Source organism: Erythrolamprus reginae, chromosome 4, assembly GCF_031021105.1.
Source record: "Erythrolamprus reginae isolate rEryReg1 chromosome 4, rEryReg1.hap1, whole genome shotgun sequence".
Taxonomy (NCBI): domain Eukaryota; kingdom Metazoa; phylum Chordata; class Lepidosauria; order Squamata; family Dipsadidae; genus Erythrolamprus; species Erythrolamprus reginae.
The window spans coordinates 63,579,422-63,605,738 of record NC_091953.1 but is presented as its reverse complement, the minus strand read 5'-3'; the positions used below and the strand labels follow the sequence as shown (position 1 = coordinate 63,605,738).

At 39.3% G+C, this 26,317-nt stretch overlaps 1 protein-coding gene across 1 annotated transcript in view; it reads left to right on the top strand.

Moving 5' to 3' along the window:
* DSCAM (DS cell adhesion molecule) overlaps nt 1–26,317 on the top strand; it is a 427,464-nt gene that overhangs the window by 290,527 nt on the left and 110,620 nt on the right. The window contains exons 15-19 of the mRNA XM_070750468.1: nt 3,056–3,223; nt 13,826–13,896; nt 20,650–20,890; nt 23,208–23,354; nt 24,755–24,910. Coding sequence (XP_070606569.1) covers nt 3,056–3,223; nt 13,826–13,896; nt 20,650–20,890; nt 23,208–23,354; nt 24,755–24,910 — 783 coding nt within the window. The remainder of the gene's footprint in view (nt 1–3,055; nt 3,224–13,825; nt 13,897–20,649; nt 20,891–23,207; nt 23,355–24,754; nt 24,911–26,317) is intronic.

Genomic DNA, 26,317 nt, shown 5'->3' with positions numbered 1-26,317 from the left:
GAGCCTTCTCCAGTCTTGCATTTTCCTAATGCACTGCAATACTTCTTGCCAGATAAATTTAGAATTCTGAAAGTAACAACTGTAGAGAAGGTACAGAGATCAAGAATACTGTCACATTTGTATTTGAGAAATATAAGACATATTTTTATTCCCAAGAGCACCAAGGCAACCGACTAGTTTTGCAGAGGGCAGAATGATTGAAAGGTTGGCAGAAATTTACCTTTAAACATATTTTTTTCAATTTTCTCCAAACTAATGAAAACTAAAACTAGGATTTTTTCTGGTTTTAAAATTAAAAATTAATTTAAAAATTAATTAAAAATTAAAAAATTTTCCTTTCATTCTGTCTTCATTTTAATTAAATCTAAAGATGGTCAGAATGATGATGTGGTTGTTGATGATGATGATCATTCAGTTAATTTAGAATGCAGCAGTGCAGGTAATTATGGATGTATATCATTATGCCCATATAATATCAAACTTCATGAGCTGCACTGGTTTCCAGTAGGCTTGTAGGTAAAATTCCAGGTTCTGATTATCATCTTTATAATGCTACATGACATAGGATCAGGTTATTTGACTTTCTTCTTCCAAGAATATCTGCCTGTCTCCCACACTTCCAAAGAGAGAGCCTGCTAGAGGTTCATTCTTTTAAATCTTGTTATCTTAGGGGCTCTAGAAAAGGTGCCTTTTCTGTGGTTGTCCCTGTTTTCTGGAACTATCTCCCCCCAATATATGGCATGCTGTTCATCTTTAGGAAAGCCCTTAAGACCTGGTTCTTTCCCACAACCCCTTAGGCTTCCCCACAGACCTTAGGGATCAGTTTTGCTTCTTCTACTCTATTGCTGGATTGCCATTTTATATTTGTATTTTCTTAAAATGCTCCAGTGATGTTTTTATAGGAACCTGAATTTATGTTTCACTGAGAACAACTTAACTAACTTTTAAAGTAACTAGACAACCCACGAACCCTTGGGTCATCTTTTCAAATACATTTCTTCATGATTCCTCAATGCCTTCAACAACGGCAGAACTTACAATGTATTGCCTTCATTGGAAAAGTTGAGATACATTTAGAGGTATATCTATCTTGAAAATAGTCCATGGTGAACTATATAGCACAGTCAAACATCAGCACAGGATATGAGATATAATATTTTGTATTATGTTATTAACTGTTTTATGATAATTGTAAACTTATAAAATCAAATTTGTCACATTTCAATTCCATGGGAGATATGAATCCTGAATTCAGACACATTCTGTAAATTAGCTGAAGTATCTTGACCCAAAAATTGTTATCTTGCAATACATCATTTCACCCAGTCAAAAATAAGAATTTTAACAATGCATATAAAAGGCTGTAGATGCTAAAGGATTTTAGCACAGTGTGTGTGATCTCTAGCTATTCACTGTAGTCTGCTGTTAATTTTATATAGACAATAACTAGATTCTGAGTATACCTACTAAAGAGCTGCCCATTCTAGTCTAGATGCTATTGACTAAATCATTTAATTCTTCTTTATCACTGCAGTAGTAGTTAATGGCAAATGCTATAGAAATTCCTATAGCATCTATACATGCAGAGGCTCATGAAAACAATAGAGGACTTGACAGAAGATATTGATTAGGACAAGCTGCTGAACAAGTTATGTGTGAATATTACTATTCAAATTCTCTTGCTTTCATTTCTGTAAGGCTGCTGATTCCTCAAGCAACTGGTTACAACCCTTTGGCGCTCAGTCTTCACATCTGCTAGATTCTGTTCATTTCATGCTTACACTGAAGCATAGAAAGAGATTTGTATAAACTTGAAAAAACAACGATATAGTCTTGGGGTTTCATTCTAGTGCTGCTATGAAGTTGATCAGTCTTCCTCCCTTCTTAGGCACTTTCCCCCTTTTCCTGGTCAATTAGAAACAAATAAACCCCTGTTCAACTCTGGATGGTGGACAGCAAATAAAAAAACTATGCATATGCCATACATATCCAGTTTTCCAGATTCCATATGCCCTTCTACAAGTAAAGTATTAAAGTAAATTTAAAGTAAAGTATTAAAGTAATTTAAAGTAAGTAAAGTACAGTGGTACAGTGGTACAGTGGTTTCTTTTCTCTGGATGCAGAGATTTATTCCCTCTCCAAGTGCCCAGAGAAAGGAAAATGCTTTGCTCACTCTGGACTGCCAAAGCTTCCTTAAGAACCCCCCGAAAGGCTCCTCTGGCAGCCCAAAAAAGCCTGAGATGGCTGGGATTAAAGGGGGAATGGCAGGAAACTGCCCAGGCCTTTGTGCCGCTCTCAAATTTTCTGGGAAATTTTACTGGGCTCGAGTTCTTAAGTAGAAAATGGTTCTTAAGAAAAGGCAAAAAAAATCTTGAACACCTGGTTCTTATCTAGAAAAGTTCCTAAGTAGAAGCGTTCTTAAGTAGAGGTACCACTGTATACAATGAATTATTTTGGCACTTTGAATTCAAAGAGATAATGATTGTTCATAGAAAAGTGCTTCTCCCCCACCCCTTTTTAATATTTCTTATTGTTAATGCTCAGTATTGACTAGAGGAGCAGTTGAGATTCCATCCTGTTCTGACTGACAAGATAACTTGGCCATTAGCAGACACCTGCACTTTACTAACCCACCCCTTCCTGTTATTAGGGACAATTGTTGCATTTGTTCGCCAGCTAACTAAAAAGTTGGAAGTCGTGAAGGGCTGGTGTACTGCATGAACTTGTCTATTTGTTCAAAACAATTCACACCAAAAAGAACTATACTGCATAAAAATAGAGTCCCCAAATAAAACCTGTTCTAAGCATTTTCTTTAGTATCTTTTCTGTTTATTTTCTCTTAGCACTTTGAGGGAATATGCATGTTAAAAATGATATGTGTATAAATACTGACCTGATCAAAGTCTTATATAACTAAGCATGACTATAGCAAAATTTTACCAGAGTTATCAGTTCTTGAAATGGTTGATGTAACATACAGTAGTTTAACATTTTAAATAAAGGAGGGCATAAATGGAAGAAAATTTACTATATTTTTCACAATTTCTTTAAATAGACTCCTGGGATTCTGTCCAAAGAACCAAAGATGTTTCCCCACAGCTGAATCAAGCCACAATCATTGACCTACATGCTTCTTCCACCTACAACATCCGCATGTATGCAAAAAATCGGATTGGCAAAAGCGAAGCCAGCAATGAACTTACTATCACCACTGATGAAGCAGGTACTTTCTACATAGTTATTATTAAACTTCAGATATTTTTAACATGCCAAATATACCAAGGGATTCTATAAGTGATGCAATATGGCAACAGTTAACCAGAGTTCCTCATCAGCCTGATATTAAAACTTTTACACTTAAATTTTTGCCATTAGTCAGTTAAACCTATTTGTAAATGTGTGTTCATATTTAGTACTGGCTTAAATTTAAGCCATTTTATGACTTTTTGGTCTCCAAATTGTGAAACTTTATTTCAATGGACCATAGATGAAGAGGAGATGACTATTAAATCTAAAGTATATATTTGGGGACATAATATTCTCTGTATCATAACAAGATAAAAATTATATTGTGTCATTTGTATACTGATGATATGAAAATGGAGATATTTGGGTAATGCCTTCATTATATATTATTAACATAAATCATTACAGATTATGTAAAAGTAAGATGAAATTAATGTAAATTAGACTGTCGCGTGGACTATTTTGGAAGCAATCAATATATCTACTATTTCAGGGGGATATATAGATATATGTGTGTGTGTGTGTGTGTGTGTGTGTGTGTTTTCGTAGATTTTCATGGGTACAGGTATGACGGTCTTGGTATATTCGGGTTTCTTCCCGTGTAGGATTTGGAAATTTCTGGCGACGTTTCGACAAGGTCACACTCATCATCTTCAGGCTGGTGTTTCTGTCCTTGTTCTAAGGCGAACACTGCGAGACCTAAGCTGCCTTCCTTCTATAAATACTGGTGGCTGGGTGTACCAACATATACACACACACACACACACAAACGTAAATGATGGTCTGATCAAATGAGGGTTTCATTGTATTATGTTTTAAAAGTTTTACTGAAGGGGTGACTTTAATTATCACATCATTAAAGCAATGATGGCACCTTACAGGCATAAGCATATGGTAAAATTAAATATGAGATTATTGAGTTCTTTCAACTCTTGATTCTAAATTAAAAACGAGAGATTTGGGGGTATATGTCAGTGAGCCAAAATTTGATTATAATTTGAGGGTCTAATTCATGATTTGATTCACATTAATGATTCAAAATTTGAAGGCAACTTGATGTACATTGTTTTGAAACCTAAATTAATAAAAAATAATAATTTAAAGGCTAAGCTAAAAGAAGCAAAATGCTTGTACTGCAGAATGGGACAATAATAGCTGAGGGGTAGATTGATTCTTTAACCCTGCAAAGTTTCACCTGGATTTCTTCAAAGGGTTCAATCTTCAAAGACAGTTTTAAAAAAATATTCTCTTCCACTTTATTTAAGGGCGGGGATAGCATGAATGAAGAAAGGTCAGTATAGCAACTTCTAAATTGGCCAAAAGAAAGTCAATAGAGAAGTTCCATTAAAGGAATATAAATGTGATACCATTTTTAAAAATATAACATTAACAAGCCGTTTAAAAGCAAAACTTAAGATTGATCTTAGTATGAAAAGGAATTATGAAGAATTATTGTTGTAGGTATTTGAATAGGGTAAGATTCAAGCCAATCTCTATGACATTTTTTAAAAAGTCAAGCAGATGAGAAGTGGAATTTTGTTCAATAACACTGTAAACAGCCTTGGACTCTGAGCTATTGTAGATCATTGATCTCTAGTGTTGAGATCAACATTAACATAAGGAATTTGGGCTGGTAAATGAACTCTGCCATTTTTATTAGTTTGTCTCTCTGAAATCTCTGAGTGTGCATTAATTCCATTTTTATGTCATATCTTTATGGCATTGCTTTCATATTAACCTCAGCCTGGCAAGGAGATAGCATAAAGGTGCTTTTTGCTGTTTGAAATGAATGTTACTCTTCTTCCCCTAACGAATCCTGTGGATGCGATATAACATTCTTCATCACTGATGTGTTTGATGGCATAGTCAAAGATCTGGCTTTGCCAAGTTTCTCCTAGGCAATTTAGGCTGCTGTGCTATATCTCCTTTAATAGCTGGGCTGCTGTCCATGGCCATCTTAATTTGAGATGCAGGAGGATCCATACATCTGTTTTTTACAGAGGCAGCCGCCTGCATGATGCTGATTGGCATATTGAAAATCACAAGCCAAGCATTGCCTACCATTCTTATCTAAACGTACTTAGCACTCTTTTGAAAAAGAACTAGACTAGATGTATGTTTACAAACAGGACTGTCTCTCTCTTGAAGGGATAATATAAACTGAGGAAGTGAGCTGAAATATGCCAAGTTTGTTTTCTTGGCTCTATCATCAATTAGGGCATTATAGGTTTTCTTTCTAGTTCTGCTGATAAAGGGGATTTGCCTGACTGTGCTTTTTACTGAGTTTGTTACTTGGGGCCTAGCACCATTATATCTACTCCTGTGCCATTTCATTTACTGCAGCTGCCAGCCATAGCCACACACTGTCATTTCCTTGCAACACTAATTGAGGACAGATCTCACTCATTACCAGTCCTTCTTTGTACTTCATCATATCCCCATACTCCGTAGTCTGTGATTTATCAGCTGTGCTATTTTAAGATGTATTTTTACCAGCAACATTTTGTGCTAATTCATCACAGCAGCCAGATGGAAACTTGAGGGGCTGGCTCTTACCCAAGAGGGAATTAGCCATCTGAAACAAGGCTTCTGGACAACAGTCTGCAGTAAGGGAGGAGAAATAAGGATGTTTTGCCTCACTGATTGTCATGGAGTTGGCCCAAGAATGGGCACCTATTAGTCAGATTCACTCTTAGCTATTCTCCACCTGCACTCTTGGCATCAATTCTGTCATTTGATTTCTGGAATCCTTCAGAATCAAGGGTCTGTCTGAATATGAACCCAGAGAGAAAGACTTCCTTACTGGGATTTGATCCGGTGGATTCTGCCTTGTAAGGCAGAGAATTAGCAATTTGAGCTATCAGATCAGATCCCTTCCAGCTGTGTACCAGGGAGGGGCTATATGTTTTTTTATGTCGGATCACCCTGGTATATTGAAGGAACGTCACGGGCAAAAAGGAACTGTGACGTTCCTTCAATATACCAGGGTGATCCGACATAAAAAACATATATATGTAGATTGTTACGAAAACAAATATATATATATATATATATATATATGTGTGTGTGTGTGTGTGTGTGTGTGTGTGTGTGTGTGTGTGTGTGTTTTTTTTATGTCGGATAAAAAACATTTGACATATATATATATATATATATATATATATATATATATATATATATATAATTTATATTATATTCTATTATATTATTATATTATATTATATTATATTATATTATATTATATTATATTATATTATATTATATTATATTATATTATATTATATAAAGGCAAAGGTTGCAGGTTCAAGTCCCAGTGGGTATGGCTAGCTGATGAGGCCAAAATAAGGCTGAAATAGATCTATCCTAGTCTCCCTTAATTTTCAAATTCAGCAAAAAAACATGTGACATATATATATATATATATGTAGATTGTTCTGAGTTCGGGTTTTGCCCCGTGTAATATTTTGAATGTCTATGTGACGTTTTGGTGAAATCACATTCACCATCATCAGGCTGAAGTTGTAAGCTTCGTGCTGCTGTAACTATATTTATAGCAGCACGAAGCTTACAACTTCAGCCTGTTGATGGTGAATGAGATTTCACCGAAACGTCGCATAGACATTCAAAATATTACACGGGGCAAAACCCGAACTCAGAACAATCTACATACATATACCCGTGAAAATCTACGAAAACAAATATATATATATGTATATATAAATTTATTTATTTACACACACACACTACATCCAACTCAATCAATGGGACTCTGGGTGACAATCAGACCCTCATCACAATCACCCAGCAAATTGTCAATCAAATTCCTATGTCTGCCATAAACCAACTAGATCCATAAGGTATTTGTGGTAGCCGATTTGAAACTCTGCCTCTACTGAGTCAGACTTTTCAAGGAAGATATACATTTCTGATAATACAGAATCAAAAACATATTACAGTAGTCCCTCGCTATACCGCGCTTCACCTACTGCGGCTTCACTTCATCGCGGGTTTCTGAGGAAGTCGATCGGCAGATTTAAACAGCCCGCCGAACTCGATCGGCAGGTTTTAAAAAATATATATATATCTAAAATTGTAAATACTGTATTTAAATACTGTATCTAAAATAAATACTGTGTGGGAAGGGTTTATAAACACTTAAAACAATGAAAACTTACCAAACAATTACAATATAAATACTTAAATAAGTACTATCAGTCGATAAATTCCCCATCGCAGATTTCACCTATCGCGGCCAGGTCTGGAACATAACACCAGCGATAGGTGAGGGACTACTGTATTACTTTTGGTATTACTTCATAATACAAGAATTACCTCAGTTTTAAAAGATTATAATGCTGTGATATTAAATGAAAGGAATAAAATATATTGTTCCAATGATTTGTAGTGAAGAAATTAGTAATCCATGCAATTAAAAAAATCAGAAGGCATTGTGGCAGAATAGAGAGGTAAACATCACCTGCCATCTTGTCATGTGAGTTCCAAATTGTATTTATTTATTTATTTATTTATGATTTGATTTGATTTGATTTGACTTGACTTGATTTGATTTGATTTGATTTGATTTGTATGCCGCCCCTCTCCAGAGACTTGTAGCGGCTCACAACAACAAAACAATACAAATCCAATGGTTAAAACAATTTAAACCCTTCATATAAAAAAACAATCATACATCTCATACAAACCATATGTAAAGCGGAAACGGCCCAGGTGAATCAATTTCCCCATGCCTGATGGCTGAGGTGGGTTTTAAGAAGTTTGCGAAAGGCAAGGAGGGTGGGGCAATCCTAATCTCCAGGGGGAGTTGATTCCAGAGGGTCGGGGCCGCCACAGAGAAGGCTCTTCCCCTGGTTCCCACCAGACGACATTGTTTTGTCAACGGGACCCAGAGAAGGCCAACTCTGTGGGACCTAACCGGTCGCTGGGATTTGTGCGGCAGAAGGCAGTCCCGGAGATATTTGTTGACAGTAACCTGAGTGTGGGACGTGTTTCCCATTATGGAAAGTCTCTTCTTGTCTCTCCTCTCCCTCCTCTTCTGTAATGCATATGCTTACAGAACCTTCTATATAGTTTTTATTTGCTTAATTAACTAGTCATTGTTCTGTCTGGGTTTTCCCAGACCTCAACACCAACTGAAAAAACAGCCAGACACTCTGGTAAAAGCCAAAAGTATTTTATAGCTGGAAAAAATAAGCACAAAGGAAAACCTGTCTTCACAACAGACAAGCTACAATACGTTACAGCAGGGTCCTGATGTCCAGTCAATACCACAAGCTTCTTGCTGGCACACCCCCCCAAGGTTTCAATAGTCCAAGGCACAAACCAGGATTGTAAGCCACCAAAGTTCACAGACAGGTCTCACGAATCTCCAAGATAAAACTCCACAAGCCAGGAAGGGTGGGTCCGCCTTTTATCCTTTCCCAAGAGCACCACACCCAAACCCATTTGTGGCCTCTAATGCTGGAAATACTTAGCCAATTGAGTCCGTCTCTGATTAGCTCTCCTTTGTCGCATATCTATGATGTCTTGAGCATTTTCCCCTAAGGAATCCAGGCTGCTTGCTGGGGAGAGCTCCCCCTGGTGGGACTCTGGCTGTCCTTCTTCTTCAGCCTGGGATTCCTCTTCCTCGTCAGTCTGCACCTCCTGTTCCTCAGCCTCTCCCTCTGAGCTGGAAACCGACAGAAGGTCAGCCATTCCCGGAGGGGTCCCAGACTGAACCACAACAGTCATACTTCCTATTTTTCATTTAACTGAAAATTAATATTCCAGAAGAATCCAATTATATTAATTCAGAGATTAACTTTCCCACTTAGAAAGTACAACCTGAAGTTGAACCTTTCCATGCTGAATTAAAGGTCAGTTATATGCAGTGGTGAAATCCTTTTTTTTTTTTTACTGTGGCCTTGGCTTGGTAGGCTTGGCAGGGGAAGGATACTGCAAAATCACCATTCTCGCCCCACTCTGGAGCCAGCCAGAGGTGGTATATGCCGGTTCTCCAAACTGCTTAAATTTTCCGCTACTGGCTTTCTGAACTACTCAAAATTTCCATTACCCATTCTCTATAAAAGTGATGGTGAACCTATGGCACATGGAGTCATATCTGCTGGCACGCGAGCCGTTGCCCTAGCTCAGCTCCAACGTACATGCGCGTGCCGGCCAGCTGATTTTTGCTAGCACAGAGGCTCTGGGAGGGCGTTTTTGGCTTCCAGAGAGTCTCTGGAGGGATGGGGAGGGTGTTTTTTACCCTCCCCCAGCTCTAGGGAAGCCTTTGGAGCCTGGGGAAGGTGAAACACAAGCCTACTGGACCCACCAGAAGTTGGGAAACAGGATATTTCCGGCACAATAGCATGCACCCACACTCCTTTGGCACTATTCAAGAACCTGTCAGAACCTGCTGTATTTCACCCTGGTTATATGGAATAATCAAGCATGTCAAATTTACAAGGAATGGGATGGGGGGGAGGTTAAGATTTTAGCTGAGTCACAATATTTGTTGCCTTGGTATCAGCTGGGGATATATGCAGAACACATGGAAGCATAACCATTTATCCTTGTTTATTCTAGTTCATCGCACTTACTGCAAGCATGTTAAATGGGTATAGATTCCCAAGCATCTGAAAGAAGCCTGAGGCATAGTACATAATGAAGATTTTGCAAAAGCAACATCATGAAATATGAAACCAAAAAAATAAAAAGGGGAGGGCAGTGGAGGGGCACTGCTGAAAGAGATGTACTTCCATATCATATACCGTTGTGACTTCAGGCAACTGCTATATTTTATTTAAAGGTAGCACATAAAAAGAAGAGAGTTATGGAATCTACACTGTCCTTCCATTAATTTTTAGCCAAACGTGTTTTAGCTCCTGCATACTTTCTAATAAATTGTAGCAGCAGCAACTCCTGGAAGCTTTCGCATCTAACAGAATAAAATATTTTTTTAAAATTTCTTTTAATGTAAGAGACTTGCAGCAGAGTTACATTCTACATAAATGGATATGCACAGGGTTTTAAAAAAAAAATAGCATGGAATATTCTTACTTTTATGCCTGGAATGTTTGTATGTGTTCTAAGAAATTTGATTTTTTTTCTTACTTTTCATTACTGGATAATTATTTTTAAAAAACAAATATAAATTCTTGCTGAAGGTTTGAGAGATATATGTTTAAGCGAGTTTGAGGAAAAATATATCCTGGTTTCCCTATAGTCAAAAAGATTTTAAAAGCTTCTGCAAAGATGATTCCTGAGTAATGAGACAAAATTCCCTTCATGAATTATGTTATGTTAACCAAACCTGAATGATTTTCTATTTTGAACAATTCTCCTGCAAAGAATTTGCAAGAGTCCCTTATTTTCCAGAGTGGATTTATTTGAGGGAGGATTTTTGGGGAGAAGAACATCAGAAACTTTCTATGAGAGCCTGTTCTTGGAAGGTCACGAGAAAAAGCATGAAAGTAGACTGGATCTTACCTGCTGCTTACCTGGACCAATCGCTAAAAAAGTTCCCAGACTTTTTTAGCGATTGGTCCACACATCTGGAGGGTTCAGATTGATTTCTTTCAAATTTACAATCTTATAACCATTAGTTTGGGGAGGGGGAACAAGTGACCACTGTAACCAGTGGGCACAATTTTCAGGTAAATATAGAGCAATTTGATATATATGACCACTTTTCATTGAATTATTTATTTATTTTTATTTATTTTGTCCAATACACAATGAGGGTTTTAGTGGGTATATATCTATATACAGTGATCCCCCGCTCATTGCGAGGGTTCCGTTCCAGGACCCCCCGCAACGAGCGGGTTTTCGCGAAGTAGCGCTGCGGAAGTAAAAACACCATCTGCGCATGTGCAGATGGTGTTTTTACTCCCACAGCGCTAGCGAGGAGCCGAAGATTGGGGGCGGTGCGGCTGTTTGCCGCCGGCATGGGGGGCTTCCTAGCAGCCCCCCAAACCCGGGTTGGGGGTCCGGGGGGCGCTGGCTCTCGGCGCTTTCGAGCTGAGTCCGGGAGCGAATTCGCTTCCGGACTCAGCTCAAAAGCGCCGATAGCCAGCGCCAACGAACGGCTTGTCCACGCTGGCTCTCGGCGCTTTCGAGCTGAGTCCGGGAGCGAATTCGCTTCCGGACTCAGCTCAAAAGCGCCGATAGCCAGCGCCAACGAACGGCTTGTCCACGCTGGCTCTCGGCACTTTCGAGCTGAGTCCGGGAGCGAATTCGCTTCCGGACTCAGCTCAAAAGCGCCGATAGCCAGCGCCAACGAACGGCTTGTCCACGCTGGCTCTCGGCGCTTTCGAGCTGAGTCCGGGAGCGAATTCGCTTCCGGACTCAGCTCAAAAGCGCCGATAGCCAGCGCCAACGAACGGCTTGTCCACGCTGGCTCTCGGCGCTTTCGAGCTGAGTCCGGGAGCGAATTCGCTTCCGGACTCAGCTCAAAAGCGCCGATAGCCAGCGCCAACGAACGGCTTGTCCACGCTGGCTCTCGGCGCTTTCGAGCTGAGTCCGGGAGCGAATTCGCTTCCGGACTCAGCTCAAAAGCGCCGATAGCCAGCGCCAGCGAACGGCTTGTCCACGCTGGCTCTCGGCGCTTTCGAGCTGAGTCCTGGAGCGAATTTGCTTCAGGACTCAGCTCGAAAGCGGCGAGAATGAACGGCGTGGGCGGGCGAAGGGCGGGCGGCAGCGAGGAGTTTGCGTAGGCGGTGGGGAAACTCCTTGCTGATGCCCGCTGCTCGCCCTCCCGCCAGCAAGAGGGGGAAGACCCAGGGAAGCCGCCCAGCAGCTGATCTGCCGGGCCCCATCTACGCATGCGTGCCCATAGAAAAAGGGCACGCATGCGTAGATGGTGTTTTGACTTCCGGGTTCAAAAATCGCAAATTACCCTGTTCGCAATGGTTGGGGACGCAATAACCGGGGGATCACTGTATACATAATAAAATACATGATTAAGGTTATGGAGGAGAGACTCATAGTAAAATATATCTAAGAAATAATAGAAAAGAAGATATAGGAATAGAATATATCAATGAAAGAATAGAAGAAGAGATATAGGAATAGAAGAAAGGTATAGGAGATATAGGAGAGCAATAGGACAGGGGATGGAAGGCACTCTAGTGCACTTGTACTCGCCCCTTACTGACCTCTTAGGAATCTGGATAGGTCAACCGTAGATAATCTAAGGGTAAAGTGTTGGGGGTTTGGGGATGACACTATGGAGTCCGGTAATGAGTTCCATGCTTCGACAACTCGGTTACTGAAGTCATATTTTTTACAGTCAAGTTTGGAGCGGTTAATATTAAGTTTAAATCTGTTGTGTGCTCTTGTGTTGTTGTGGTTGAAGCTGAAGTAGTTGCCGACAGGCAGGACGTTGCAGCATATGATCTTGTGGGAAATACTTAGATCTTGTTTAAGGCATCTTACTGCATGGTTGGATTTCCTGGAAATAAATCCTTATGGAACTTTTAAACATTCTAGATATTTTTTTAAAATATTGCATATTAGATCCAAAGGTACTGAGGGCAGAATATTATCTTTTTCATGTAATTCTACTTTGATGGTTACATATTGTGGAATCATTCCTACAGAGTGAAATAGGAGAACTTCAAGCTACCTATAAATGGATAGGCAAATGATAATGTTTCACAGTTAAATATAGTATTACTAAGTCTTACGTTCCTTACTGTAGGGTTACCTATTGCTAATTCTGTAGGGTTACATATTGCTAATTCTGTAGGGTTACATATTGCTAATAACTCCGGTATATCCAGAACAATTGAATTTCTTAAAATAACTTTTCCATGCCTTCACATACAAACATACATATACATAATTTATCCTTCTCTAATGTTGAGATCAAAATTAACATCAGGAATTTGGACCTGGAAATGAACTGCAGCCATTTTTATCAATGTCTCTCTGTGCCCTCTGAATGTACATTGATTTCAGCTTACTATTTCTTACCTGTTATGTCTGGTTTCTAAGAGTTCTCGTTCACCCAGCGTGGCATGTACCATTTCTAATTACATGTCCTCATGACATTTCTTTTATATCATCCTCAACCTGCCATGTAGACAGCATGAAGATGATTTTTTGCTGTTTGAAACTTACCGTATGTTATTCCTCTTTGCCCAATGAAACCTTTGCTGTGGATGCAATCTAACATTCTTCATCAATAATGTTGTTGAAATAGTCAGAGATTTGGCTCTGTTTAGTTCCTCTTGGCCACTGTAGGCTTCTGTGATATGTCCTTTAATGGCTAAGAGTAAATACAACGAGAACATCACTAAACGGAAACCCAACATCCTTAAATGGAAAACCTTCAACATTACACATGTCAGACAGGAGGAGGCTGCAGAAATGACAACATGGTTGGTTGGATCAGGATGTAGTTAATTGGGTCATGTGTTTTGTTATCATTTTGTTGTTCTGCACAGCAACAGATTTGCAACTGCTCTTTGCTATATATCAATATTCTAGAAATTAAGAATGTTTACTGATATAGCATATTGTTTTATGAAGCACCAGAAAATACTAAGTATTTTAATTTATATATCTGTCTTTTTGCCAGCTCCTGATGGACCACCTCAAGATGTTCATCTTGAACCCATATCTTCACAAAGCATTAGGGTAACCTGGAAGGTGAATATATACATGTATTTAAAAAAGATTATGTCTTCAAGCTAAAATAAATTTACATACAATTATATATATATATATATATATATATATATATATATATATATATATATATATATATACACACACACACACACACACACACATCTTTGCTTGTGCTATTTTGAATATTGTTTGATCAGAAATGCAACTACAATACATAAATTAAATGGAAGTTTAGATTAATCCACAATTACTTCCATAATATGATAATATTTTTAGAGAAATGTTGCTGGAACTTTTGCATTACAATGCTAGTACACATGAACCAAAATGTAACCAATATTTAGAAAATTATTTATATTGAATACATTTAATAGATTTGTGAGGAGGTTTAAATAAATAAGTGTAAAATAATTTTAGATATCTTTTTAGTGCAGCACAGTTTGCATATTTTTAATATAAAATGACTTTAAAAGAGAGGCTATCTTTTCTTATTAATCTGAACAGTTAAAATCCCACCATTTGGATAAAAATGAATATAGAGGAATTAGAATTGTAGGTTGTCCTATAATTTGATTATTGCCCAGCTATTATATTTTCACATTTATTTTGGACTACACAATTCTTTCAAACTAAAACAAAATGTTTGGAATTTGAAATGTTTCACATTCATAATATTTTACATAACATTAAACAATAGCACCTGATGCTATGGTAAATAAAGCTCTCCTCATCCGGGATCTGATCCTGGATGAGGAGGCCAACTTGGCGTGTATTACTGAAACCTGGCTGGGCCCGGAGGGAGGTGTTCCTCTCTCTGAAATTTGCCCAGCTGGGTTTCAGATATGGCATCAACCTCGACCCCAGGGAAGGGGGGGAGGAGTGGCTATTATAGCCAGGGAGAGCCTTTGCCTGCTTAGACTCATTGCTCCGGAAATTGCGGGTTGTGAGTCTCTCTTGTTGAAGTTGGACTTAGGGGTCCAGGTGGGCTTATTTCTCACGTACCTGCCTCCCAGCTGCGTGTCAAAAGCCCTGCCTGTGCTACTCGAGGAGGTAGCCGGGTTGGCGGTGGAGTTCCCCGGACTCATTGTCCTGGGGGAATTCAATCTGCCGTCGCTCGGCGAAACCTCTGGGTTGGCACAGGAGTTCATGGCCACCATGACAGCCATGGACCTGACTCAAGTAGTACAGGGTCCGACTCACGAGGGAGGGCACGCACCTGACATGGTATTCCTTTCCGAGCAATTGAGAAATGGTCTGAGACTAAGGGGCTTAGAAGCATTTCCTTTGTCATGGTCAGACCATTTTCTACTACGGCTTGACTTCCTGGCTCCAATCCTTCCCCGCAGGGAGGCGGAACCAATGAAGATGTTCCGCCCCAGACGCCTGATGGACCCAGAGGGCTTTCAGACGGCGCTTGGGGTTATTCCAGAGGCACTCATCCACAGTTCGGCGGAGTCTCTTGCGGAGGCCTGGAATACGGCTGCTGCGGAGGCTCTCGACCGGATTGCGCCTTTGCGACCTCTCCGTGGCGCTAGACCCCGTAGAGCCCCATGGTTCAACGAGGAGCTCCGGGAGTTGAAACGCCAAAAGAGACGTCTAGAGAAGCGATGGAGGAAGAGTAGGTCTGAATCTGATCGAACACTTGTAAGAGCTTTTATTAAGACTTACAAAGTGGCGCTCAAGGCGGCAAGATGCGCGTACCATGCCGCCTTGATTGCATCAGCGGAATCCCGCCCGGCCGCTCTGTTTAGGGTGACCCGCTCCCTTCTTAACCAGGGGGGAGTTGGGGAGCCCTTGCAGAGTAGTGCTGAGGAGTTTAACACGTTTTTCGCTGATAAAGTCGCTCAGATCCGGGCCGACCTCGACTCCAATTGTAAAACAGAGTCGACTGACAATGAGTCAGTCGAGGTGACTGGGGCACGTACTTGTCCACCTGTCTGGGAAGAGTTTGATCTGGTGACACCTGATGAAGTGGACAAGGCCATTGGAGCTGTGAGTTCCGCCACCTGTCTACTGGATCCGTGTCCCTCCTGGTTGGTTTCGGCCAGCAGGGAGGTGACACGGAGCTGGGCCCAGGAGATTACCAACGCTTCCTTGGGGAGGGGAGTTTTTCCATCACTCTATAAAGAAGCGCTCGTGCGCCCCCTCCTCAAGAAGCCCTCCCTGGACCCAGCTGTCCTTAACAACTATCGTCCAGTCTCCAACCTTCCCTTTATGGGGAGGGTTGTCGAGAAGGTGGTGGCACTCCAGCTCCAGCGGTCCTTGGAAGAAGCCGATTATCTAGGTCCCCAGCAGTCGGGTTTCAGGCCCGGTTACAGCACGGAAACCGCTTTGGTCGCGTTGATGGATGATCTCTGGCGGGCCCGGGACAGGGGTTTATCCTCTGTCCTGGTGCTCCTTGACCTCTCAGCGGCTTTCGATACCATCGACCATGGTATCCTTCTGCACCGTCTGGAGGGGTTGGGGGTGGGAGGCACTGTTCTTCAGTGGTTCTCCTCCTACCTCTCTGGCCGGTCGCAGTCGGTGTTAGTGGGGGGTCAGAGGTCGACTCCTAGGTTTCTCCCTTGTGGGGTGCCTCAGGGGTCGGTCCTCTCCCCCCTGCTATTCAACATCTACATGAAACCACTGGGCGAGATCATCCAAGGACATGGGGTGAGGTATCATCAATATGCAGATGATACCCAGCTTTACATCTTCACCCCATGCCCAGTCAACGAAGCGGTGGAAGTGATGTGCCGGTGCCTGGAGGCTGTTGGGGCCTGGATGGGTGTCAACAGACTCAAGCTCAACCCGGATAAGACGGAGTGGCTGTGGGTTTTGCCTCCCAAGGACAATCCCATCTGTCTGTCCATTACCCTGGGGGGGGAATTATTGACCCCCTCAGAGAGGGTCCGCAACTTGGGCGTCCTCCTCGATCCACAGCTCACATTAGAAAAACATCTCTCAGCTGTGGCGAGGGGGGCGTTTGCCCAGGTTCGCCTGGTGCACCAGTTGCGGCCCTATCTGGACCGGGACTCATTGCTCACAGTCACTCATGCCCTCATCACCTCGAGGTTCGACTACTGTAATGCTCTCTACATGGGGCTACCTTTGAAAAGTGTTCGGAAACTTCAGATCGTGCAGAATGCGGCTGCCAGAGCAGTCATGGGCTTACCTAGGTATGCCCATGTTTCACCATCACTCCGCAGTCTGCATTGGCTGCCGATCAGTTTCCGGTCACAATTCAAAGTGTTGGTTATGACCTTTAAAGCCCTTCATGGCACTGGACCAAAATATCTCCGAGACCGCCTCCTGCCACACGAATCCCAGCGACCGATTAGGTCCCACAGAGTGGGCCTTCTCCAGGTCCCGTCAACTAAACAATGTCGGTTGGCGGGCCCCAGGGGAAGAGCCTTCTCTGTGGCGGCACCGGCCCTCTGGAACCAACTCCCCCCGGAGATTAGAACTGCCCCTACTCTTCCTGCCTTCCGTAAACTGCTTAAAACCCACCTTTGCCGTCAGGCATGGGAGAACTGAAACATCTCCCCCTGGGCATGTTTAATTTATATATGGTATGCTTGTGTGTATGTCTGTTAGTATATGGGGTCTGTTTTAAATCTTTAAATATTTTAAATTTGTCAAATTATTTATGATTTGTTTCCACATGTTGTGAGCCGCCCCGAGTCTTCGGAGAGGGGCGGCATACAAATCTAAGTAATAAATAAATAAATAAATAAATGCAGAGTTGTAATATATATGTATTGAGGTTTTTCTTGTAGTCAAATGATATGCCAAATGCCCTTTTCTGCATGTCAATAAGATAAGTTATGATAAGGTATCCTCAAATATGACCTTCATTCAGGGTGAATTCATTGTTTTCCTGGCATTAATATTGAAAGGGTTACCATTACCAACTTCTGGGACCTCCCCCCCACTGGTTGTCTAACATCCAAACGCTAACCAGACCCAACCCTCCATAGCTTTTTAAAATCAGCCATTGCCAACTGGGTTTTGTCAACTAATCTAGAAAAAAGACTTTAAAGTGTACCGTATACCACAGTCATGAACAAACAATGCAAGACAGTGAAAGTTAATCAGTGGACAAGAACTGAAAAAGAGGAATCTGGTATATTTAGTTCACAGAGAAGAGGCTTGTAAAGAGAACATTACAGCAGTCTCCATCAATCTAATGGCGCAAAGAAGGTGGCAATAATCTGTTCTCTACCATCACACTAGGTACAGAGTAACAATCATCATTTATTGGAAAGAAAACTTTGGATGAATAGCAGGAATATTTTCCTAATTCTGGCAATAGTATGACAGTGGAACCAGTTACTGAAGGAAAATAGGGAATTCCCAGTTCTCTTAATGTTATAACTGCTTCCTTCCTATTCTATAATTTTGCAGATCACCATGCCCTTTTTTCCAATATTTCCAATATTTTTTCTTATCAGTGTATATGGGTAGAAATGAAGCAGTTTAATAGACACAAAGATTGCAATATTTAAAATGTGATGCCCTACTTAAATGATAAAATTTTATCTATTCAGGTATACTGGATTCAAGAGCTTTAACCAAGCTTATTTTCTAACAGAAGAGGTAGTGGATTAAATTAAAAGGCACATGTAAAAACACCTAAACAACTTTGGTTAAGATTTTAAAACATTATCCTGCTAGCAATTGTTATATGTTGGAGAACTGAGGAGTTACTTAAGACTCTTAATAGTGAATTAATATATTTGCTAATCAATGTCCCTCTGCCATGATTCATCAATAAAAATGAGAAAACTGGTATAAATTGCAATGTTTTTGTTTTATTTTTAAAAAAACAAATTAATAAAGGACCTGCTTATAAATATACTGGAATCATTCTGCTGTTGTACTTAGATGTTCTCTTCAGATTACCACATCCAAAAGTATAGCATACATAGCATAGCATAGCATACTATACTATACTATTCTATAGTGCAGTGCCGCGCAGAGCAGAATAGAATAGAATAGAATAAAACAGGCCAGGTTTAAATAGACACACAAAGAATTTGTCTTGGTGCACAAAACTTAAAAAACTTATTCAGTTCCATTATAAAAAACATAACATGCTTTTGTAATACTTTTTGTGCTTATGAAAAATAAGAATAGAAACAGAAGGGTTATCTGAAAAGAATTGCCTTTGTATTTAAGACAACAAAATTTATGAAGAAATGTAAGTTATTATGTTTATCTAAGATCTCAAATTCTTGTCATCATTCAGGGAAAAAAGACTCACTATAATTATTGGTAACTTATAAGAAAATAGGCAGTAGATTTTTATAATATTTAGCTTCTGCTTTGCTATCCACGACATTTTAAGACATTATGAGGTTGAATTTATAAGTACCAGTAACTAAAATTTTGTAATTGTATCCGCAATACCTCATGCAACCATTACTGTTACAAGTTAGATTGTTCACATGAAGAGCTCACATATTTAAACACCTGTGTTGTTGAGCATGGCTAAGCAGTATCAGACTGGTTAGTATATGGAATGGAGATCACAATGATACCCTGGAACTATATGCTTTTCCAGGAAGTTGAAAGTCATCCTGAAATAAAACAATGGCAGTCACTTCCAAATTGTTGCCAAGAAAACAACATAGTTCTATCCAAATAATCCACATGTGTCATGTTTGATCCAAAGGAATTTAAATTAAAATTGAATTTAAATTAAATTAAAATGCAATCTAAATATTTTGGTTAATTTTATAAATGTTTGTGGATTTATTTATTGAAAAATGTAAAGGAATGTAAAATCTTTTGTAACATTCATAATAATAGTGATTGTTCTGAAATTAGAAAATGTAACTCTGCTTTCATTTGCACTTGATTCAGGGAAAATATTTATTATTTTTATCATCATCACAAAATTTTCCTGAATCCACACTAGGAAATTAGAATTAATATTTTCACGAATGAGAGGGAAATGGTGATAATATCTAACACTTTAAGACTGGGGGAAACTGGTTTCTACTATTAATCATTATGGATCTGAAATTCAGTGACAGAAGGATTTCTATCTATAAAAGAAAGAAAACCATAAAACTTATATTTGGACAATTACAGTCTGGGGCACAAGGTTAGATTATTGCAAGCATAATTGATAATTACAGCTTTAAAGAAAGTTTCGCTGTAATGATTGCTTCAGTTATAAGAAGGGAAAATATTCCTACTTCTAATATGTCTTCAGAAATGTTGCTATTACATTTTTAATTCAACTTATATTTAACTTTATCATAAACCTGGAGCTCAGCCTAATCTGTAGTACAGTGTTCCCTCGATTTTCGCGGGTTCGAACTTCACGAAATGTCTATACCACGGTTTTTCAAAAATATTAATTAAAAAATACTTCATGGGTTTTTTCCCTATACCACGGTTTTTCCCGCCCAATGACATCATATATCATGGCCAAACTTTCATCTGCCTTTAATAAATATTTTTTAAAAATAAACTTTAATAAATAAACATGGTGAGTAATAATCTAAATGGTTGCTAAGGGAATGGAAAATTGCAATTTAGAGGTTTAAAGTGTTGTGGGATGGCTTGTGATACTGTTCATAGCCAAAAATAGTGTATTTACTTCCGCATCTCTACTTCGCGGTAATTCGACTTTCGCGGGTGGTCTCGGAACGCATCTCCCACGAAAATCGAGGGAACACTGTAGTATGGACTTTGGGAGAGGAAATTTTTCTCAGCATTTAATTTATTATGGTAATGTTTTATTATGTTGAAAGTGTATACAACATCTGACTTCTTTAGGCACCAAAGAAACATTTGCAAAATGGAGTTATTCGTGGTTATCAGATTGGTTACCGGGAATACAGCGCAGGAGGCAATTTCCAGTTCAACATCATCAGTATTGATACTACTGGAGACAGTGAAATTTATACCTTAGATAACCTTAAAAAATTCACACAATATGGCATGGTTGTGCAAGCATGTAATCGAGCTGGAATAGGACCATCTTCTCAAGAAATTATCACTACTACACTTGAGGATGGTAGGTACTCAACTTGAAAGCACTGTTTTCATCATAATGAGGATGCATAGAATTTATATGTTTATATCTTTTAGAAAGTAGGATTGCATTTAAGCATCAGTGTATATGCTATAATCTGGCAGCAGTTTTGAGCAATCTGTTAATGAGAATCATTTTGGGTAGTTGGATCTCTATTTCCCACTTTTGTGATGCTATTTCTCTTTCTTCCCAAATTGCTCCCTAGGGATAATCTGCTTTTGAATATCTATGAAGAAATAGTAGTTTTTTATGATGCCTTTTATTGAATGCATATCAAATGTTGTGGTCCTAATTATGTTGTACTCCTTGAATTGATTCTTGAATTTGAAGTACTGCCCCCCCCCTTCCTTTCCATGTGGAAAATAAAAGACATTTGAGCACAAACAACATCTTGCTATTAATAAAGAATCCTGGCAATTTCTACAAGATGCCCATCAAGCTGAAATCAGCAAGTGGATGGCTCATATATATATATATATGAACCATCCACTTGCTGATTTCAGCTTGAAATGTATATATAATGTCCACTTAGGAAGCAACACTGATTGACAATCACTTTTACATGCTGTTGTGCACATTCAACATTGTACAATGAGAATATTTCATTCATTCAGATCTAGGATGTGTTCTTTGAGTGTTCCCTTTATTTTTTTTGAGCAGTGTATATGTCAGCCATTCACTTGCTGCACAAATAACAAAGTAAAGAATCTATTCATATTTCTTCCACTTCAGGAGTGAAATACTACTGGTCTGGCCTGATTCGAGCATACTGGCAGTGGTGATTGCCGGGGGTTTGGAGAACCAGGGGCGGCAGCGTAAGGCTCCGCCCACCTGCCCGGAGATCACCATTTTCTTGTTTTTAATCCTCTGTGCATGCGCAACGCTTACTGCGCGTACAGAGAGGGTGAAAAAATGTATGTGATGGTGGTGTGTACTCACTAAGCAGGCACTTCCAAACCGGTAGGGAAGATAAGTAGATTTCACAGTTGCTTCACCTACTAAATCTAATATTTGTGAAGGAGGGGAATAATATACATACCCTGGAATTTCCAGTATCTTGCCTTGCAAAGCAAGAAAAGGTGCATTAGCTTTTATTAAGAACTGACATTTCTTAAGAAAGACAAAATGTATGCTGTACCTCAGCTTTTTCCAAGCTGCTTGAGAATTATGAAAGAGGAACTCACTGAAAAACACTGTTTGGAAAAGGCACTTATACATATGTGTTCTAAGTCTATTGCTATCAAATTGTTTAGAGCTGCAGAAGAGAGCCCTCTTGTGGCTATATTCCATCAGCAAAAGGTGTGGAAAAGAATGTACTATTATTAGGACTGGTGAGGGACATTCTCAAAGATTTACGTGATTAGTGCATTCTTAAAATAGTTACCAAGAAATATAATCTGAAATGAAATTCTTATTCATATATTCTTATAGAGGCACAGGTGAGTGTGTGAATATTGTATATATTTAAGTGCTTATTTAAATATCTTTAAAGAGCCTTACCTGTTTGCAAGTCAATCTAATATGATTAAGAGAGATTTTTGATAGTCTGTCTATCACTACCATTTAGAGTTCAGCAACTTGTCGAGGAGATTATTTTAGGATGCAAACATTTACAGGCTTTGGCTTTGTTCCAGCTGAGAGATTGTGTGTGTGTGTGCGTGTGTGTAGCAGGGATTCCCTATTACTCACTCTGAAAAAAGAGACAAAACACCAGCTTCTCATGAATTTTATTCACAGCTTTTAGTGACAAAAGTCCTAAGTTTTTTCTGATAGCTTTGAGCTCTTTTTGTTTACTGTTATAGAAAATTGAATAGTTTATATTAATAGATAATATTGGTGATATTTTATTTTCTGAGTCTTAATCAATTTGTGAAGTAGTTATTGAAAAAAATATTTAAACATTAAAGAACACTAGTTAGGGAAGCTGGCTTTCCAAAATTATCCACTCAGTACGTAGAAAAACAAAATGTTAACAAGAAAATAACATCTCTTAGTGATTGCATCTTAGAAGGTTATTGTAATTTGAGCTATACTTCTGAACATAACTGGATTAACTTCCTTCTCTGATATATTATTTTATTTTTGTATACATATATCTATCTTACCCTAATTCCTAGCATTTCATGTAACGTGTTACAGGGTGCATTATTTTCAAATTGTCTACATTATGTTACAAGAGCATACTAAAAATAATCTTATCACTCTCTCCTAAAAGGCTTATTGAAGAAATGTCAAAGTTAATTTGTGCGTACTATTTTTATAGCATTCATAGTCAAAACCTATTACTGTCAAATTTCAGTTCCTAGTTCCCCTCCGGAGAATGTCCAAGCCATTGCTACATCACCAGAAACTATCTCTATCACCTGGTCCATACTGGCCAAGGATGCCCTCAATGGAATTCTACAGGGATTTAGGGTCATATATTGGGCTAATCTTCTGGATGGAGGTAAGTACACTTACTCCTCAAAATCAGTATTTTTCTGGTTGCATGCTTTCCAGGCTGAAAGAATTCTTCCAATTTCTATTACAGAATCAGCCTGTTTCTATTAATAATTGAACCTTTTAGGAATTGAAAATGATTTCATGCACTGTATTATTCAGTTCCCACTATAAATGTGCACTCTCACTTCCAAACAAATATACTGTACATTATATGTCAAGAAATTTTTATGTAGCACTTTACCTTTGCAGGGATGTACTTCTATGGATTAGCAAAATGCCATTGTTAAAAACCCTAACACAGCTATATTGTATACATACAATTATATCAAGATTTTTGCTAGATATATAGAGACTAATAATTTAGACATGGAAAACAGAATAGTTAAGAATTCTTAACATACAGTTCCATTCCTGCATATTCTGAAATTTGGAGAAAATTCAAATCAGTGGAGTACTAGAAGCATTTCTGATATTTTGTAATGCTACCCAACCTTAGGGGTATTTAATAAATCATTGATTAATAATGCTAGTGATCAAAAGCAACAAGTAGCTTCTTTAGCAATTGCTGATAGAGTAATCTTTTATTGGTTATTATGATACTTAATAGAAATGGAAGGTGTGACTTAGACCGTAATGCTCATTTTGTTCAACATATTGAACTCACAGATTGAATTCCTACAACTTATAAAGGGTATACTATATATAGATTGTGAAGCAGAAGTCCTAATTTTCCAAATCAAATTAGCGGGTAAATGCTAAGGAAAGATAGAGAAGATTGCCCATTGTCAAGAAGAACCTCTGTCCAGGAAGGCAATTTCAGTTTTCTCTGGGAAGAGTGCTTTTACACACAATCATTATTCTTGGTTAATTAGTCAAGTTATATAATATATATATTTTTAAAAGGTACGTAAGTTGAAATTGCTCCTTCCATTAAAACAGGACAAAATGAAAGGGTTCATTGGATCCAAAACATTTGGTTTCCCACAAAAGAAACCAAGATCCATTTTGTCTCTTACATCAGTCTGGTTTGCACTAAACCATTTTTTAAAATGCAAGGACATATTTTGATTTTTAAAGCATATTTTCATGAATTAACAACAAAATAAGATCATTTCCTAATCCCAATAACTTAATAGTGTACTTAAACAACAAATAGTGGGGGTAAAAGGGCACATTGTGAGTTTCAAATTATTTGACATGTTAATTTTCTATCCACAAGACAATTGCAAATGTTTGATTAAATGCACAGCACGGAAATTTAATATGTTCATTTAATAAACCTAATAAACTTAGTCTCTATGCTGGTCCCAAGTTTTACTGGCCTGTTCTCATAGCAATATAACTACCACTTATTGGGAGAAAAGTGCTACTGTCACTAACTCAAATTAATTTTCGGTTCTATAGAGCTCGGAGAAATTAAAAATGTCACTACAGTACAGCCATCATTAGAGCTTGATGGTTTGGAAAAATACACCAATTACAGCATTCAGGTGTTGGCATTCACACGAGCTGGAGATGGGGTCAGGAGTGAACAGATTTTCACACGGACAAAGGAGGATGGTAAGACCCAAAATATCCTTAGTAGAAATGGAACACTGCTGTTAGATTTTGATCAGATTGTCACTTATCTCTGTAAATGCACCTTCAGTGAAATGATGATGACTGTGACAATAATCATAGAAACTTAGATATTTCCCTGTGGCCTGCTGTGAACTACATCTTTAGAGAAGGTAGGTTTGCCTCCTTGGAGCAATCTATCAGAGTTTGTCATCACCTCTCCCCATTGACCAATTGCCCAGGATGATGGATGTCACCATAAAGATAAAGAGAAAAATACTCCTAGCTCATTATAAACTACTATTTTGTGATCTTTGTTTATGGCACATTCTGTCTTAATCTTAGGCGCTAATTTGTTATGAAAGTTTTGGAATAAATCTTCCTGTGATGTTTCTGAACTTAGATGTGCTTTGAATGCATCACAGTAACATTCAGTGGACATTGCCTCTGGAGTTCTGCTGTGGGCACATAGATTCTTTTCCTCTTAAAATGGTAAAAAGATAAATATAATATGTATTTTTATGCAATAAATACAAATCCTGGAGTTGTTGACAAACCTGCCTCCCAGCTGCATTACCACAACCCTGCCTGCGCTGCTAGAGGCGGTAGCTGGGTTGGTGGTGGAGTTCCCCAGGCTTATGGTGCTGGGGGACTTCAATCTACCATCGCTCGGTGAATCCTTGGATGTGGCTCAGCAGTGCATGGCTTCCATGACAATCATGGAACTATCCCAAGCAGTTCAGTGTCCAACTCATGGGGTGGGGGGGCACACTTGAGGGGCAGTGAAGACATGATCTGCAATTAAGGGGTATAGATGCTTCTGCCTTGTCATCGTCAGATCATTTCCAGCTGAGGTTAGACTTTAAGGCTCCACTCCCCCATTGTAGGGAGGCAGAGCCAATTAAGTAGTTCTGCTCCAGACTCCTAATGGACCGACCCTGCAGGATTCCAGAAGGAGTTTGGGGAAGTACCTAACTCCCTTGTCCAGAAACCGGCTGAGTCTCTGGTGATTGCCTGGAACAGAGCGTCATAAGGGGCACTGGACTAGATTGTGCCTTTGTGACCTCCAGCATGGTGATGGATCCAGGAAAGCTCCATGGTTCACCAAGGAGCTTCGGGTGATGAAGCGCCAGAAGAGACATCTAGAGCGATGCTAGAGAACCAGTAACTCCGAATCTGACCGAACACTGTTAAGAGCCTTTATTAGAACTTAGTGGCAATACGGGTGGCAAAATGTTCACATTTTTCCACACTTATTGAGTCTGCAGATTTGCGCCCAGCTCCCCTCTTTAGGGTGACTCGTTCCCTTCTCAATGGTGAGGAAACAGAGGAGCCCTTGCAGAGTAGAGCTGAGGAATTTGTTCAGTTTCTGTCAGATGAAGTCACCCAGATTCGGATGGTCCTGGACTC